The following is a 16,086-nucleotide window of genomic DNA, read 5'->3' as shown; positions in this document are numbered from 1 at the left end:
TTTCTGGAGTGCTCCCAAGAAGTACCCAAATTCAATATGCAGTCACAGTGCAGCCCAACAAACAAAAAAGTGATCAGCTGCATATGTTTATTTCACTATATTCAAACCTAAAGGCCATGCAAAATACATGATTTTTGTATATTAGTCAGCACATAAATACATTTCACAACCCTTTCCCAAAACAGTAAAAGCAATTTTTAGCCATCAACATCTGCTAGTAAATTACAATTATTAATTACAAAGTAATTACAATAAAATCAATCAAACATTCATAACAGTTCACCAAGAGTACCACCCGCAACACTTCAAAGAGTTAACAAGCCATTGTTTCCTCAAAGGTTCACATACTTAATAAGCCAGAACAACTGTACTGCTTGTGAAAGTGATTTTAAAAGCATACTCTGGTCTTGGAAAGCTTCAGCTTTTCACTCATTTTGTCTGTTGAACTAAAAAAAAACCAAACAAAACAAAGATTCAGAAGAGAGCACGGGTTTGTGTAGAATTAAGAAACAAACTTGTCAGAATCCCTAAGAGAACAGAACTGCTCTTGCTAAAATCACATGTGCAACGTAACTGCCAGAAATACAATACTAGTCATAATCTTAAAAACTATTTAACCTGGAACAGGAGCTTCTCATGCTCCTGCCAAGACCACACAGCCAGAGTTTCTTGGAACAGAAACAACATAACCTAATGTCTTTCTCTGAACACATTAAAGCCGCTGTGAGAGGCACCCTGTACGTTTAAGTGCTTCGACTTTTTCCGCAGGCTCACAGGACAAACCCCTCAAAGGATGCTCACGTTTAGTCATCTGCAAGGGGCTGTCACAAATTAAGCTTGATTTTTCTTGCTGCCAAGTGCATCAACCCCTCCTGCTGGGATTAGGCTGGCTCTGGCAGGGCCTCCTGTCACAGTCAGCCACCTGAAGGCATGCAAGCATAGGAGTGGGGAGACTGGCAAAAATAATAGCAAGAATATGCACAGAGGGAACCTCTCCCTTTAGGTCACAACAACAGCCAACCCCTCCTCTTTAGCAAAGCACTTTTCCTATGATAATCTCCAAGAGTTTTGCAAGGAACGTCAATACTTGTGGATCATTACAACAAGGGAAGGTATTTACCCAAGGTCGGTAAGAAAACCAAGGGGAGAAGCAGGAATTCAGACTAAGTCACCTGAGTTCTACTGTAGTGCTTTGTCCCTCAACAACTCTTCAGCTGACATTTTTATTTAAGTGCAAGTACCTGGGAGTACCAGCACACTACTTACACCTCTTCACGTGTCAGTTCTGATCCATGTCTGGTACTTATCTGGAAGTGCAGCGCTCATTACTGTGGTATACACCGTGTTACTGGCAGGGAAAGAGGAAAGGAGTGAGTGAGTGACATTCCAAAGGCAAGCAGATTCATTTCTAAAACTAGCAAAGCAGCAAAACAACTTTTAGTGAAACAAATGTTTTTTAGTAAAACAAATGTTTTTTAGTAAAAACAACAAATGTTCAAACAAAAGAAGGAGATTGATAAAAATGAAGGCTGCTGGCACAAGTTTTTAGTATTTTTCCCCCCACTTTAGAAATGTATTTCTACATCCATTTTATCACTGTATTAAAAAAACGGTACTTCTACTCTTAGCAGTGACACAGCTATAATCTTCTCCTTTTCAAATTTCCTCACATTTATATGACAGAGGAGAGGGAATCCTGGTATTAACCTTGAAGAAGCCATTACCAAGCTCTCACGCCAGTGACTGATCTAGAAAATGTACTGAGCTGCATATAAAAGCAAAACAAAGCAGGAAAACCCACAAAGGTACAGAACAACAATGGTACACTGAAATAAATCTCTTCAAAATCCAGTATGTGGTACCTGAAAGCTATGTCCCCATTTATTTTTTTTTCCTTTTTCTACATCAAGCAAAGCTACATCAGAAACTCCAGAGAAAGCTATTTTCAGTATTAACACAAATCCTAAGGTTCCAAAAGTGCAAGGCACAAATGACTTAGCAGAAAGTCCAGTTCCTCCTCTAAGCAGTCATTTGTTTCACCGCTGCAAAGGAACTTCCCTTCACCAGACTGAGCCTAATGAAGTGTGGTTTCTTGGCTGGGGTGGCAGACCAAAGAGGAAGAGTGCTGTGGAAGTGAAAACACAGCATCACATCCACAAGCAAAAATCTAAGCTGGGAAACCACAAGATAATCAGGCAGACACATAGGAATATCCTAAGCAAGTTTGTGATTGACTTGTAAGTGGCCAGAGGTATGGCGGGAGGCACTGATTAACATCTCTGGATCCAATACTTACTTGTTTAAGACTGGCTTCACTGACAACACCTGTACAGAAAGTTTGAAGAGTTGTCATTTTGGTAAATGAAGAGCGAATTAAAAGGCTATTTAGAGACAGCAATAGGGTGAAGTTATGAAAAGGAATAATGCAAAATCAGGGATTTCTCTTGCTGGCTGTTGGGGGTTTTTACCATCAGACCATCTTACAAAAATATTTTTAAAAAAGCCTCTGACTACACAACATTTAAGTTCTCCAAACTCACTGGTAAATATCACTCATGCCTAACACTTTATCTGCCTACAGTCATATTTATAATTGTGCTTGAAGTAAAGAACTGCACAAAGATGATGCTGATGGAATTCACCTCTTTCCACTTAGATTGGCAGGCTATTACAAAATGCCCAGGCAAGCGAGTTCAGAAACACTTTCTCAGTCTTTAACTCTCCAGAGATGGCTGTACAGCACACCTTTGTCACCATGCCTTGCCAGTACTGCCTTTAAAACCCTGACAAAAATGCAATTGCACTGCTGCTTCAAGAAAGAAATTTTAAGTCAAAGTCACAATGCAGAATTTAAAAGAAATACCTTAAAGAGGGTATCAAAATTGATGTTGTGCTGCCCAGTAGCATTGAGAGCTTTGATAGCTGGAGTTCTGGAGGAAAGCAATGCAGTATTATTAAACACATTTTACTGTTCCAAAGGCTACAAAGCACCAATGTGAAAAATTCCTCACTAAATGCCTTTACACTGAAAAGTCTTCCTTGGCCTAAAATAATTCAGAATTCTGTGTGACTGAATCTAGACTCACATCACTGTAGCTACTCTGACCACATCACTGAGTACAGACCAACAAGGAATGGGCCAACAGCTTTTTGCATACTACACAGCCTGAAGACTGTGATGTCTGCAAGCACCTTCATAGCATCACCAAATACTTCTTCACTGTGAATCTAAATCCTTTTAACTTTTACTAAACTTTGCTTTATAAAGCAATTTTTGGTATAAGCCTTATACTTCAATGCCATGATAGGGCACCACTCGATCAAAACCTGTAGTTAGGAATAACGTGGGTACCCAGACTGAGCCTTCCTGCAGACATGCAGCTGTGCAGGTCTCTGGCTGCAGTGAATGCCTGAGCCTGGCACTTGTATCGGAGAGAGCCAGTGACACCACTCGTGTGCGGTGTCAGCAAGTAGATGACCTGCTAAAGCAGGTGGTTGAACTGAGGGAGGACATACAAAGGTTGAGAGCTATCAGAGAGTGTGAAAGTGAAATTGATTGGTGGAGACACACCCTAAGGCAAGGGCAGAGGGAAGTGGTTGAACAAGTGATAGATCCCGTTCCCTCCTACCATCAGATAGAAGGAATAAACTTAAGGGACAAGGAAGTATGGAGGGAGGTCCCTCCTCGGAGAGGTAAGCGAAAACCCTCGCAATCCCTTCCTTCCTCCCAGTTGCCTTTGAGTAACAGGTATGAGGTCTTGGAACTACAGGGCCAGGTAAATGGAGATGGAGGGGTAGATCCATCTAGTGAGTCACCTAGGGCTTGTCACTCACCCCCATGCCTTAGAACTTCCTCAAGAAGAAAAGAAGAGTAATTGTGGTGGGTGACTCCCTTCTGAGGGGAACAGAAGGGCCCATTTGTTGACCTGATCCATCCCACAGGGAAGTCTGCTGCCTACCTGGGGCTCAGATTGGAGATGTTAAGAGGAAACTCTCTGATCTGGTGCAGCCCTCTGACTACTATCCGCTGCTGGTTTTTCAGGTTGGCAGTGATGAAATTATTACAAGCAGGGCAAGGGCAATGAAGAGAGACTTCAGGGCCCTGGGACGGCTGGTTAGAGGGTCTGGAGTGCAAGTGGTGTTTGCCTCCATACCTGTTACAAGCAAAGGTGAAGAGATAAATAGGAAGATACTGCAGATTAATGTATGGCTACATGACTGGTGCCAAAGGCAGGGGTTTGGGTTTTTCAATCATAGGCTGCTATATGAGACACCTGGTTTGCTGGTGGCAGGTGGGATACATCAGTCCCAGAGGGGGAGAAGGTTTCTGGGGCAGGAGTTAGCAGGGCTCATTGACAGGGCTTTAAACTAGGTAGGAAGGGGGAAGGGGAGATAACTGGGCCTGCTGGGGACAAGCCCAAGAGAAACATGCTAGGGCTTGAAGAATGGCAGACTAGGGAGAACTCTCAATCTATTGTTTCATTTGAGGGAAAGGGTAGTTGTTTAAACCCTGTCCTGCAGGGGAAAAAGGGTACCTGGGCAAGAGTTAGTAGAGCTCACTCACAGAGCTCTAGGTTAGATTTGAAGTGCGAGGGGGCTGTAGCTGGGTTTGAACTAGTGGGGCAATGTTCTAGTATGAATGAAGACCAGAAGGCCTCCCGCCTTCCAAGGGTGCCACTAGCATGCTCAGCTCGCTCCTTGAAATGCCTGTACACCAATGCACGCAGCATGGGGAACAAACAGGAGGAGTTAGGAGTCTGTGTGCGGTCTAAAGGTTATGACCTGGTGGCAATTACAGAGACATGGTGGGACAGCTCACATGACTGGAATGTGGTAATGGATGGCTATGTCCTCTTTAGGAAAGATAGATCAGCCAAGCGAGGTGGTGGAGTTGCTCTTTATGTGAAAGAGCGACTAGAATGTATTGAGTTCTGTCCAGGGGCAGATGAGGACCAAGTGCAAAGTCTGTGGGTGCAAATTAAGGGACAGGCTGGTACGGGTGGCACAGTTGTGGGGGTCTATTATAGACCTCCTGATCAGGACGAAGGAGTTGATGAGGCTTTCTACAGGCAATTGAAAGCAGCCTCACGACTACATGCCTTGGTCCTTATGGGGGATTTTAATTACCCCGATATTTGCTGGAAGACTTACACAGCCAGTCACTCACAGTCTAGGAGGTTCCTCCAGTGCATTGATGATAACTTCTTAATGCAAATGGTGGACGAACCAACTAGGAGAGGAGCGCTGCTGGATCTGGTACTCACCAACAGAGAGGGTTTGGTTGAAGTAGTGATGGTCAATGGCAGCCTGGGCTGCAGTGACCATGAGATGGTGGAGTTTAGGATCTTGTGTGGGAGGAATAGAATACCTAGCAAGGCCACATTTCTGGATTTCCGAAGAGCAAACTTTGGCTTCTTCAATCAATTGCTAAGGGAAGTCTCATGGCAAAGGGTACTAGGTGGTAAAGGGGCTCAAGATAGTTGGTCAGCATTCAAGGACCACTTCTTCCAAGCTCAGGATCAGAGTGTCCCAATGAGTAGGAAGTCAAGTAGGGGACCCAGGAGACCAGCATGGTTAAACAAGGAACTGCTGGGCAAACTCATACAGAAAAAGAGAATCTATGGATTATGGAAGGAGGGGCTGGCCACTTGGGAGGAATATAGGACAGCTGTTAGAGGATGTAGGGAAGCAATTAGGACAGCTAAGGCCTCCTTGGAACTTAATCTGGCAAGTCGGGTCAAGGACAATAGAAAGGGCTTCTTCAAATACATAGCAAATAAAACTAACACAAGAAGCAGTATAGGCCCACTGCTGAATGAGGTGGGTGCCCTGGAGACAGAGGATATAAAGAAGGCAGAGGTGTTGAATGCCTTCTTTGCCTCTGTCTTTACTCCAGCAGACTCTCCCCGGGGGACCCAGATTCCTATAGCCCCGGAAGGAGTCAGGATAAAGGAGGAGTTTGCTTTGGTAGATGAGGATTGGGTTAGGGATCAGTTAAGTAATCTGGACATCTATAAATCGATGGGTCTGGATGGAATACACCCATGGATGCTGAGGGAGCTGGCAGAGGTCATTGCTGGGCCACTCTCCATCATCTTTGGTAAGTCGTGGGAAACAGGTGAGGTGCCTGAGGACTGGAGGATGGCAAATGTCACACCAGTCTATAAGAAGGGCAAGAAGGAGGACCCGGGTAATTATAGACCGGTCAGCCTTACCTCCATCCCTGGAAAGGTGATGGAACAACTTATTCTTGACACCATCTCTAGACATATCAAGGATGAAGGGGTCATTAGAGAGCAGCCAACATGGCTTTACCAAGGGGAAGTCATGTTCGACCAACCTTATAGCCTTCTATGAGCAAGTAACTAGGTGGATGGATGATGGTAGAGCGGTAGATGAGTTTTTTCTTGATTTCAGTAAGGCATTTGATACTGTCTCCCACAGCATCCTCATAGATAAGCTAAGGAAGTGTGGGCTTGATGATCAGGTAGTGAGGTGGATCAAGAACTGGTTGAAAGGAAGAAGGCAGAGAGTTGTGGTCAATGGGGCAGAATCTAGCTGGAGGTCTGTGACTAGTGGAGTCCCTCAGCGGTCGGTGCTGGCACCAGTGCTGTTTAATATTTTCATCAACGACCTGGATGAGGGAACTGAATGTACCCTCAGCAAGTTCACTGATGATACTAAACTGGGAGGAGTGGCTGACACACCAGAAGGCTGTGTTGCCATTCAGTGAGACCTGGACAGGCTGGAGAGTTGGGCGGAGAGGAACTTGATGAAATTCAACAAGGGCAAGTGTAGAGTCTTGCATCTGGGGAAGAACAACCCCATGTACCAGTACAGGTTGGGGGCTGACCTGCTGGACAGTAGTGAAGGGGAAAGGGACCTGGGGGTCCTGGTGGATAGGAGGATGACCATGAGCCAACACTGTGCCCTTGTGGCCAAGAAGGCCAATGGCATCCTAGGGTGCATTAGAAAGGGTGTGGTTAGTAGGTCAAGAGAGGTTCTCCTCCCCCTCTACTCTGCCTTGGTGAGGCTGCATCTGGAATATTGTGTCCAGTTCTGGGCCCCTCAGTTCAAGAAGGACAGGGAATTGCTTGAAAGAGTCCAGCACAGAGCTACAAAGATGATTAAGGGAATGGAACATCTCTCTTATGAGGAGAGGCTGAGGGAGCTGGGTCTCTTTAGCTTGGAGAAGAGGAGACTGAGGGGTGACCTCATCAATGTTTACAAATATGTAAAGGATGAGTGTCAGGATGATGGAGCTAGGATTTTTTCAGTGATGTCCAGTGATAGGACAAGGGGCAATGGGTGTAAATTGGAGCATAGGAGGTTCCATGTGAACATCAGGAAAAATTTCTTTACTGTGAGAGTGACAGATCACTGGAACACTTTGCCCAGGGGGGTTGTGGAGTCTCCCACGTTGGAGATATTCAAGGCCTGCCTGGACAAGTTCCTGTGTGATGTATTCTAGCTTACCCTGCTCTTGCAGGAGGGTTGGACTAGATGATCTTTTGAGGTCCCTTCCAACCCTTAGGATTCTGTGATTCAATTTCTCATCTTTTATGCCAGTCAATGCCACACAGACTTTCCTCTAGCATCTGTGAATATCACTCCTTACTTTATCTGTTCCCTTTTGAGTGGCTTTACAGAAACAGAGTAAGCTGCCTGCTCAGGGAGCTAACACCTCCTCAGAAAGGAAAACACCCAAATCTCTAAGCCTTTTCAAAATAACAGTGTTATCTCACCACAGAGCTCCAAACTAAATTCACCTTCGATCATCAAAAGGAGGAGGGGTAGTCCAATGGTCATAGTTTGTCTCCACACGAAACCACCTATAACACAACAAACAAATATAAAAGCAAACAAAAGGCAAATCAGCAGGTAACTAATCAAGGCCAAGACTCGGTGTCTCTGTCTTGCCAAAAGGAAAAAACCTCCCTAAAACGCCTCCTTCCTGCACCTCATGCCAATGTAGGCCAGTACCAAGCGGCCTTTACCATAAAACACTGAACACAGATGAAAAAGGAGCAACCTCTGAACTTCTGGTGGCCTCAGTGACAAAAGCACTGCTGATTGCTTATAAGAGCAGTATCAGACCTTTAAAGAGATGACTGGAGAAGAGACCATGGGTATGATGCAGCCTCCAGCATTCCATTTGGAGTACACAAAGCCAACAGACATCTGGCAATGGGTAAGCCAGTACTTACTGACTGACTGTATGCACTAAGTGCCCTTTTCACCACAGGGCAACTATTTAGAATCTCCTTCGTGTATTACACTGCTGATGTCAACAAAATTTATAGAAAGTTATTTTTGAGCCTTCAACCCTTCTACCACATTAAGTCAAAGCTACCTGGGAAGTGCTGAAGTTCCTGGTGCAATACCTGGCAGACAGACAGGAAAGGCCCTCGAGTCTTGCCTCCTTTAGAATTTGGCTAAAAAAATTAGCACATACAGATGCTTTTTCCACCCTTAACCCTCCAGACTGCCCCAACCTGATAAGGTGGTGCGACTCCTTCTCCAAGAGAAGTTGCTGGGGCTCCTTGAAGAGGCTTTCAAGCCTTCCTGTCCAGCTGTAAGCATTAATAAGCAATGCCCTGAACCTCTTGAGAAAGCTGTGTCACTAACCTTACCAATCACCCAGGAGGGAATATGAAAAAGAACACAAAACAAAATGGTTTTTGTTACTTACGCTCCACCTAAGGGATCAAGAGGCCAGAGGTCTGCTGGTCCCCTCCTGTTCCTCGTTATGACCATGCCTTCTTTGGGTGAAACACCTCCTACAATATAGTAAACTTCAGCAATGATGGGAACGCCAGCTAGTCTGAGAACAGCTGACTGAAAGTCCTCTGCTCTGCTCAGGGTCTATTACAAAAAGATCACAGTGAACAGGAGATCACAGTGAACCAGAGATCACAGAGCAAGGTCAAGCACAAAAATGAACACTGGGACATCTTAAAAAGGAAAACGCGTCCAGCTTTTTTGAAATTGGCTGAAGTGCTACTTGAAAATATTTCTCTGAAAACAGTTTTCCAAACTGACTGGCGCATGAATATGAAATGCATGTGATTTGTGAATGAAGTCACTAATCCCAGCTTTGCAAATATTCAAACAGTAAATACACAGACACATATACACACACATACGTACACATATGTATATGGTTAAAAAGCAAAAACCACATGAAATTCAAATGGAAGTATTCAAAATGAAATTCAAATGACATGCCATTCAAAAGACAGAGGCATGTCCATACTCTGCAAATTTTATCCTCATCAGAGCCTTTCAATGTGATCAATGGGGCAGATGAATGGGGGTGAAAGAGAGGAAAATCCCACTGCATATCTCCATTTTGAGAAATATGGAGTTTTAAACCACCAAAGCCAGTGGTTTAAGAGGACTTAGGCAATAATGGTGAATAAAACAGAGGCATTGCTCACAGCTAGCCCTGCCACAGGCAGGTGGCCAACTTAATATGAATGGACAGTCACCACAGCCAGTGAAGCTACTGTTTTCACTCACAGGGCCACAACCTGTGGAAGTACATCTTTAAAAATGAATGCTGTGCAGGAAGTAAAACCAAATATGTAGATCATGCATCAAACAAAATTGTTCAGACAGGTAGGGAAAGCTCTGGAAAACAATTATCTCTGACAGCAATGCTGCAGTGACCGTGTCACAGCCTGAAGTCACATCTCAAACCCAAAAAATAGGAACCACAAACTCTCCAGTGGATATTATTTACCTGCATACCATATCATTCATGTTTACCATAAGTCAAGCATCTGAGAAGCAGCAGACCCATTTTATCTTAGTAGGACCCTAATGCAGTGTTGATAAAACAGACTGTACAGAATACCAGTGTAACTCCTTCTGCTCATCAGTGAGGTCTACATTCTTAATACAGTAACATATTGACCACAATGTAAAATAACCAAGGGGTGAGATACTAACCATGTCAGAGTGCAGGTGCTTCAGTTTGTTAAATTACAAAAATCACAGCTAGCTGAAATAGGCCCTAGGAATTAAGCCTTTGAACAGCTTCTCAAAGACTTTTGGCACTGATTACAGATTGCCCCCCTGAAGGCCTGGAATTGCTTTACCCCATACACATCACTAACGATTTGGGGACAATACATATCTCCTCTTACAAAATGCATCTACTTATCAATTTATTGAATTTTCCGTGAAACTAAAAGTTGTGACATCAGATTTATCAAGGGTTTGTAAGTACAAATGACATCACTGTGAAATATGAGAAAATAACCTGGGGCACTTACATCTCGGACAAGCCAGCTGACAGGGTAATTCCGATTCAGAAAAGCCGCTATTGCATTTTCCCACCATGTACCACCCGCTAGAAAAACAGAAGGAAAACAAAATTACTGTACATGCATGTTACGTATGCTCTGTGAAATTTATCCTCCTGCCTTCTTCTCCCGTCTCTAGCTCTGCAATCTCTCCCTTACTGCCTTAAAAAAGAGCAGTGCAATAAATTCTTTCATTCTCTAACTACACCACTATCATAAACCCATCAAATTTAGGCAGCTCATATTGACTAACAAAGCACACACCATCTGAAAACAGTCAGAGCCTCTGTACCATCTCAAGCTCACTGTTTATAACACTGAATAGTAATAGTACTCCTTTGCTACTGTATTCCTTTACTGATATTTACACATAAAATGTGCTGCAGAATCAGGCTAACATACCCTGGAAAGCCCCTGGTTTACAAAATCTGTATTTCAAATGCTCAGCTTCCTGTATGTTTAGATTTGGATACTGAACTACCACAGACAGTTAAATCAGTGAAACAGGGCAGCTGCCTATCAGCATAAAATGTCAACACTTCAGAAGGGCTAACAAAGTGTATTACATCCAGGTGAAACTACAGCTCAAATATAAATAGACAACATTATCCCGAATGAAGTTCCTCTGCCTTCCTGACTGTTACAAGACCTTCTACTGACAGGTCTTAGTTCCCAGTACTGACACCTTTCAACTTTCCTCCACTACTGGATCTGTCCTCAGCTGCCTTCCCAGCACCTCCTTGCATTCTCTCAAACCCTGCTGCCCCTACCCTAGATCTCAGCGTTACCCTCCCATCCTCCTTCAAGCTGCCTTACGTGGACAGAGAAATGTGGAATAAAGAGCAAAGGATAGAAACTAGGAAAGCATTTATTTGCTCTACACAACTGGAACTTTTTCTCCCAGTCTCTGCCATCTCCAGTTGCTTCTCTTGAACAAACCACATTAATTTGCCTTTTCCAGCTTTCTCCAAGGTCCTCTGCCTCCTGCGACACTTCTAAAGCTCAGATAACACTATGATGGCAAACAAACTCCTCTCTCCTTTGCAACAGCCAAAACCTGGCAGCATGCGTGCTTTCACTCCCCGAGGGCAAGATAAGACATTCAATTTCAGCTCCTTAATCGTATTTTTCCCTCTAGGAGAATATGAAAGAAAGGGCCAAAGGAGGCAATGATCAATAAAACAGTGTACGTTACACCAAGTGCCGAAGACAGATTTATTCACCTCGTTCATCACCGGAGATTGTGAACTTGTGTGGACTTTGTCCAGTCCATAACCCGACGTAACCAAGAAATGTGGTGCCTTGATACGCTATCTGAAACCAGGAAAGATGCAGGATGTCCGCATGCTGGAACAGAATACTACTTCAAATACAAGCAACATTCTCTAGCAGAAAACTCTACTTCTTTCTAAGAAACACACTTCGGTCATAAAAAATTAACAAGGCCTTAGGGAAAACAAAAGCCTTAGAATCAGTCCCTGCCCAGGCTGATCTATTTTCTCTATTCTCTAGTATTTCTTTTTTATTATCTTGACACTTCCTTCCTTCAACATCTTCTTCCAAACAATGATCTTGAGATACTAGATCATGTTCTTCTATTTGTTCCAGTTTATCACCACAAGCTGAATGTCCAGAAAGCAAAGAAACCCAGGAATCATCCCAGAGTCCTGGAGAGAGTGACTGCAGCACTCTAATAATCCATTAAACCTGGGAAATGAACCACATTCCTACATTAAATCCCAGCTGCCTATGCAGCCATATGACCATACCACATTCCTTCGTGGAATATCACCCAGCCACATCAACCACAGATCATACCTGCCCGCTTTTTATAAACTGCACATCAATTGTTATCTTGCTTAATATATCAACAAAATCATAATCCAGGTTCCGACCGTGATAAATGTTTCCTTTGTCATCCTGAGCGACAATACTAGTACAGAACCTTCCCAAACAAAAAGAAGAAAGAATGATTTCAGAAAAGGCTATGACAACACTTGCAATATTACAGTTAAACTAGCTAACATTTCAGAAGGAATAACTGAGTTTATCTTCTGCAAAGTATTTTACTAATGTAAGCATACAACTAGGAGTTTGCATTAACACCTATGTTTCCCAACCTGAGAGAACAGTCTCATCCGGTACTTTCAGATAAGGTTTCTGACAGGCTTTAATTTAAAATTGGAAAAAAACAAAAGGGGAGTCAGAATGGTTTGACTGAAGCTCTGCATAACTGCGTAACACTCCATATGGTTTATGCACGATATTCATAAGGGAAAGTCCTGTTCCACACAGTCTAACACACAAAACTGTACATTATTTATCAGGTCACATATTACAGACCAGGTAGGAAGCAGCAATTCTAGTTGGAAAACATTCATTATTTCATTTTACTTCATTATTTCATTATTTCCAGTTCCATTATTTCACTTCTAAATTGAGAAGAAAAGCCAACATCTAAAAATGTCCACAAAACATCAGTCTACAACATTCTGGATTTCATTCTGACAACTGCACACTATTTCATCTCAGTTCAGACTCCATTCACATTTTTAATCACAACTAGATAAAAAGTTCTAACAAAGTTCTTTCAGTTGTTGTTAAAGTGTCAGCCATCTCAGTAATAACCTAACCTCCTCTCTAGAGCAGGAAGTGGGCTGAAATTCTGAATGAGCAGAGAATTCAAAAATTCTGATGTCTTTCCAGTGATACCCAGCACTGCCTTTCAGAACTGTAAAGGTAAAAAATTCACCAAACAAGTACTTTGCTTCCAGCTGATGTTTTTCTTTAGTAACGTTAAGGTTGAGAAACTTAAAATCTCATGGGCTTTACCAGGGTTAAGAATGATACCCATCCTTTGTGAAGTACTAAGAGAGCCAACATTTAAATGACTGCCTCATGTGATATTAATGCCTATTAAAAGAAAGACTGCTTTAACCAAATACCAGAAGAAAAATCATAATAAAAATAAATACAAGCAGCTGTGTGTGCCTTGTTTTTAGAACAACCTATATTGATTCTATATACAGAAATATTCTTAGGCTCTTCACAGGCAACACCAAGTTTTTATTACTCTCCTGCATGTGCTTGTAGGTGGAAAAAAGACAACAAAACCGAGTATTCTTTTCACTGATGTTTCGTTTTCTATCATAAAGATACTACATCCATTTTCCATTGTGCAAATCAAAAGATTACATTATGCAGTCATTGAGAACATTCATCCAGAAACAGGCTGGGAAGCAACCTGATCTCAGACAAAAGGTTAAAATAACTAGATTGCAGCTAATTTTTCTAGGTTCCTTTTTAGTGAAATTGGACAATTTAAACTACAAAAGACTGTACTACATGATCAAAGACAAACTAACACAAATACTTTGAACTGGTGGTCCTTCCTGATTAGCAAAAATTATTCTCATACCTGTATTTATTTATACAGCTATATATTACCTTTATCAACAGATAAAAACACTGTTTGTATTTCTCTTTCAATTCAGGATACAAACTGCCTAATAAGAATTAAACCTTCCCGCTGGACACAGGAAAGAGTATGAGAATTAACAGCACAAATAATCTGCCACATGTCTACACCTGCCTTTTAATGCATTCTCCCAGATCGACCTAAAATGACTCTCAGCATCCATTCCTACCAGATCCTCTAAGTAGCACTTACGCGGTAGATTCGTAGGCAAAGTTAAGCAGGACTCCATCTCCAAGACTTATTCCCAAGGCTCTGCACAGTCCCATCATTTCCCCCGCAAAGGGCTGCGGCATAAGGAACTCCAGTTCCACTGCTATGGGTCGAATAACTTCGTGAACCCATTTTGGTACGCTTTCACTGCAAAACACACTCAAGGCATGAGCAGAGACAGAAACAAAAAGGTCTGCAACTTACACTCAGTAGCCTGACACCGGGGAATTCTGCCACTTTTCTGGCAGCCGGTCCCAGCCGGTGCTGACCGCTCATCCCCAGCCTCTCCCACGCTGCATCAGACATCCCTGCATCCCTTACCCTCACTAAATCCCACTGGCTTCTGCACATCCTCCAAGAAGCCTGCACAACCCAAGCAAAAGACGTGTGTCTCTGACAGGTTCCCAAGTGTACGAATAATGTAAACGTACTACGCTAACGCCCAAACCTCCCCTGAATTCCCTAGGTCGGCGCAGTTCAGCAGCTGCGCTGCATCCCTTCACCCTCTTCCTTCAGGCCACGACGCAGCGGGTCTTGGCGGCCCAAGGGCTCCGCGGCGGTGGGGAGAGGAGAAAAGCAACCCTGGTTGCTCCCTCCGCCCCAGCCACCTCACGCCCCGCTCCCCGGCTGCCCATTCCCGCACTCACTCGATGACCCGTGCGACGGCGGCGCGCAGGAAGGCGGGATCGAAGTGCCGCAGCACCGGCAGCCACCGCTCCTCGGCGGGGCTGTCCAGGCTCACATTACACAGCAGCGGGGCAGCCAAGGGGAGAGCCGGGGCCGGGGCCGCCGCCGCCCCGCACAGCAGCGCCAGCAGCCCCCACAGCCAAGACCCCCGCGCCGCCGCCCACCACATAGCGCCGGACCGGCCGCGGCGCTCGGAGCAGCTCCGCCGGCAGGGGGCAGGCCGAGGGGAAGGGCCCGGACATGGCGACGGCCCCCCCTTGCCTCAGAGGAGGCGCTCGTGGTGTCAGGTCAGCCGCGGCCAGAGGAAGGACGTGCGGGACAAGGGGGGGAGTGAAAGAACGGAGGAGTAAACGAGCGGCGAGTTTCTGTACTGCAGCGCCCGGGGCTGTGTTTGGCTAATAGTTTGGAAGAGGCAGTCCAATGGAGTAGCGGAGGGGAGACAGCCACAGCCCATGGCTCTCCGAGTGCTGTAAACAAGAGGGAAAAGGGAGGAGACTAGACACTTGCGCTAAGGAGTATAAAAAGTAATTGCCTCCCCCTTTCAGCCTCCAAATCTTTAGTTGTAGGACAGCTGCACATCCAGGGAAGGGGGCTTCGGTTCTTCAACAGAAAATGGAATTAGTGAAAGTGCATTTTATGTGAGTGCTTCTCCTGTTTCAGTGGTCTCTTCAGCCCCATAGGATTGCTCCTCTGCATTTGCAGCTCCAGACCTCAGCTACACATCCTCCACTTGCTGTTAGCACCAAGTCACAGCCCCTGCCTTGTCCTCAGAAGGAGCATTTAATAAAAGTAACCTTCAAAGCTGTAGAAACTTTGTTCTTTATCTCCCCCACACCTCTTATAAGCTTTTCGGCTTGAGGAGGCAAGATGTGACAACAACCCACAAATAAAACAACTAATAGGAATTAAATACAATTGAGTATTAAACGTAAATATAGCTGAGTGAATTCCCATGTGGGTAAGCACTGACTTGCTTTCCCATGAAAGGGAATAAACACCCTATTGAATGCTTTCCATTATACTGTGCATATGGCACATGGTTCTGCTCCATAAGGAAACCATTTCAAACAGCATTTGAGAAAGGATGGTGGTACCAGTAACCCCCTCAAAGTTTGGCTAAAGCAGGAGTTACTTTTGACAAAGAACCCAAAGGTTCAATGTTATTTTCATGCATACCTCAAAAAAAATCAGACAAGAGCAACTGCTACCACAAGATGTACTGACAACGGAAGATTCCTTAGTTCTCCTGTGTGTAATCCTACAGTTTTATTTCAATGGCTACAGAAAAACTGCCTCCTGTATGCTAATTTTATTCCTGCTTTCTCCATAAGCCATAATGAGATTGTTCTTTGCCCTAGCTCTTCACTTGAACTTACCTGTATTAGAAAAAATTGCTTTTAT

At 44.1% G+C, this 16,086-nt stretch overlaps 1 protein-coding gene across 2 annotated transcripts; it reads right to left on the bottom strand.

Annotated features, from left to right (window-relative positions):
- Positions 1 to 82: 82 nt before the first annotated feature.
- Positions 83 to 14,933, bottom strand: NAAA (N-acylethanolamine acid amidase). Of its 2 annotated transcripts, XM_061442768.1 has the most exons (11): positions 14,646 to 14,932; positions 13,981 to 14,145; positions 12,129 to 12,255; positions 11,534 to 11,624; positions 10,281 to 10,357; positions 8,693 to 8,865; positions 7,770 to 7,832; positions 2,864 to 2,930; positions 2,297 to 2,325; positions 1,269 to 1,348; positions 83 to 446 (listed from the first exon to the last, which is right to left on the bottom strand). In XM_061442768.1, the coding sequence occupies exons 1-10, from the start codon at positions 14,852 to 14,854 to the stop codon at positions 1,273 to 1,275; spliced, it is 1,077 nt and encodes a 358-aa protein (XP_061298752.1). In that variant the 5' UTR covers positions 14,855 to 14,932; the 3' UTR covers positions 83 to 446; positions 1,269 to 1,272. The 2 variants fall into 2 exon arrangements, 1 of the variants encoding a protein (XP_061298752.1); XR_009741445.1 differs by lacking the exon at positions 2,297 to 2,325 and having other exon boundaries at positions 14,646 to 14,933.
- Positions 14,934 to 16,086: the final 1,153 nt, after the last annotated feature.

The sequence above is a fragment of the Pezoporus flaviventris genome, unplaced genomic scaffold, assembly GCF_033815535.1.
Source record: "Pezoporus flaviventris isolate CSIRO_AGI_PZ_B2104156 unplaced genomic scaffold, CSIRO_AGI_Pfla_v1 ptg000002l, whole genome shotgun sequence".
In the NCBI taxonomy this organism is placed as follows: Eukaryota; Metazoa; Chordata; class Aves; order Psittaciformes; family Psittacidae; genus Pezoporus; species Pezoporus flaviventris.
The sequence above is the reverse complement of the archived record's forward strand: the minus strand, read 5'-3'. Positions and strand labels throughout refer to the sequence as shown.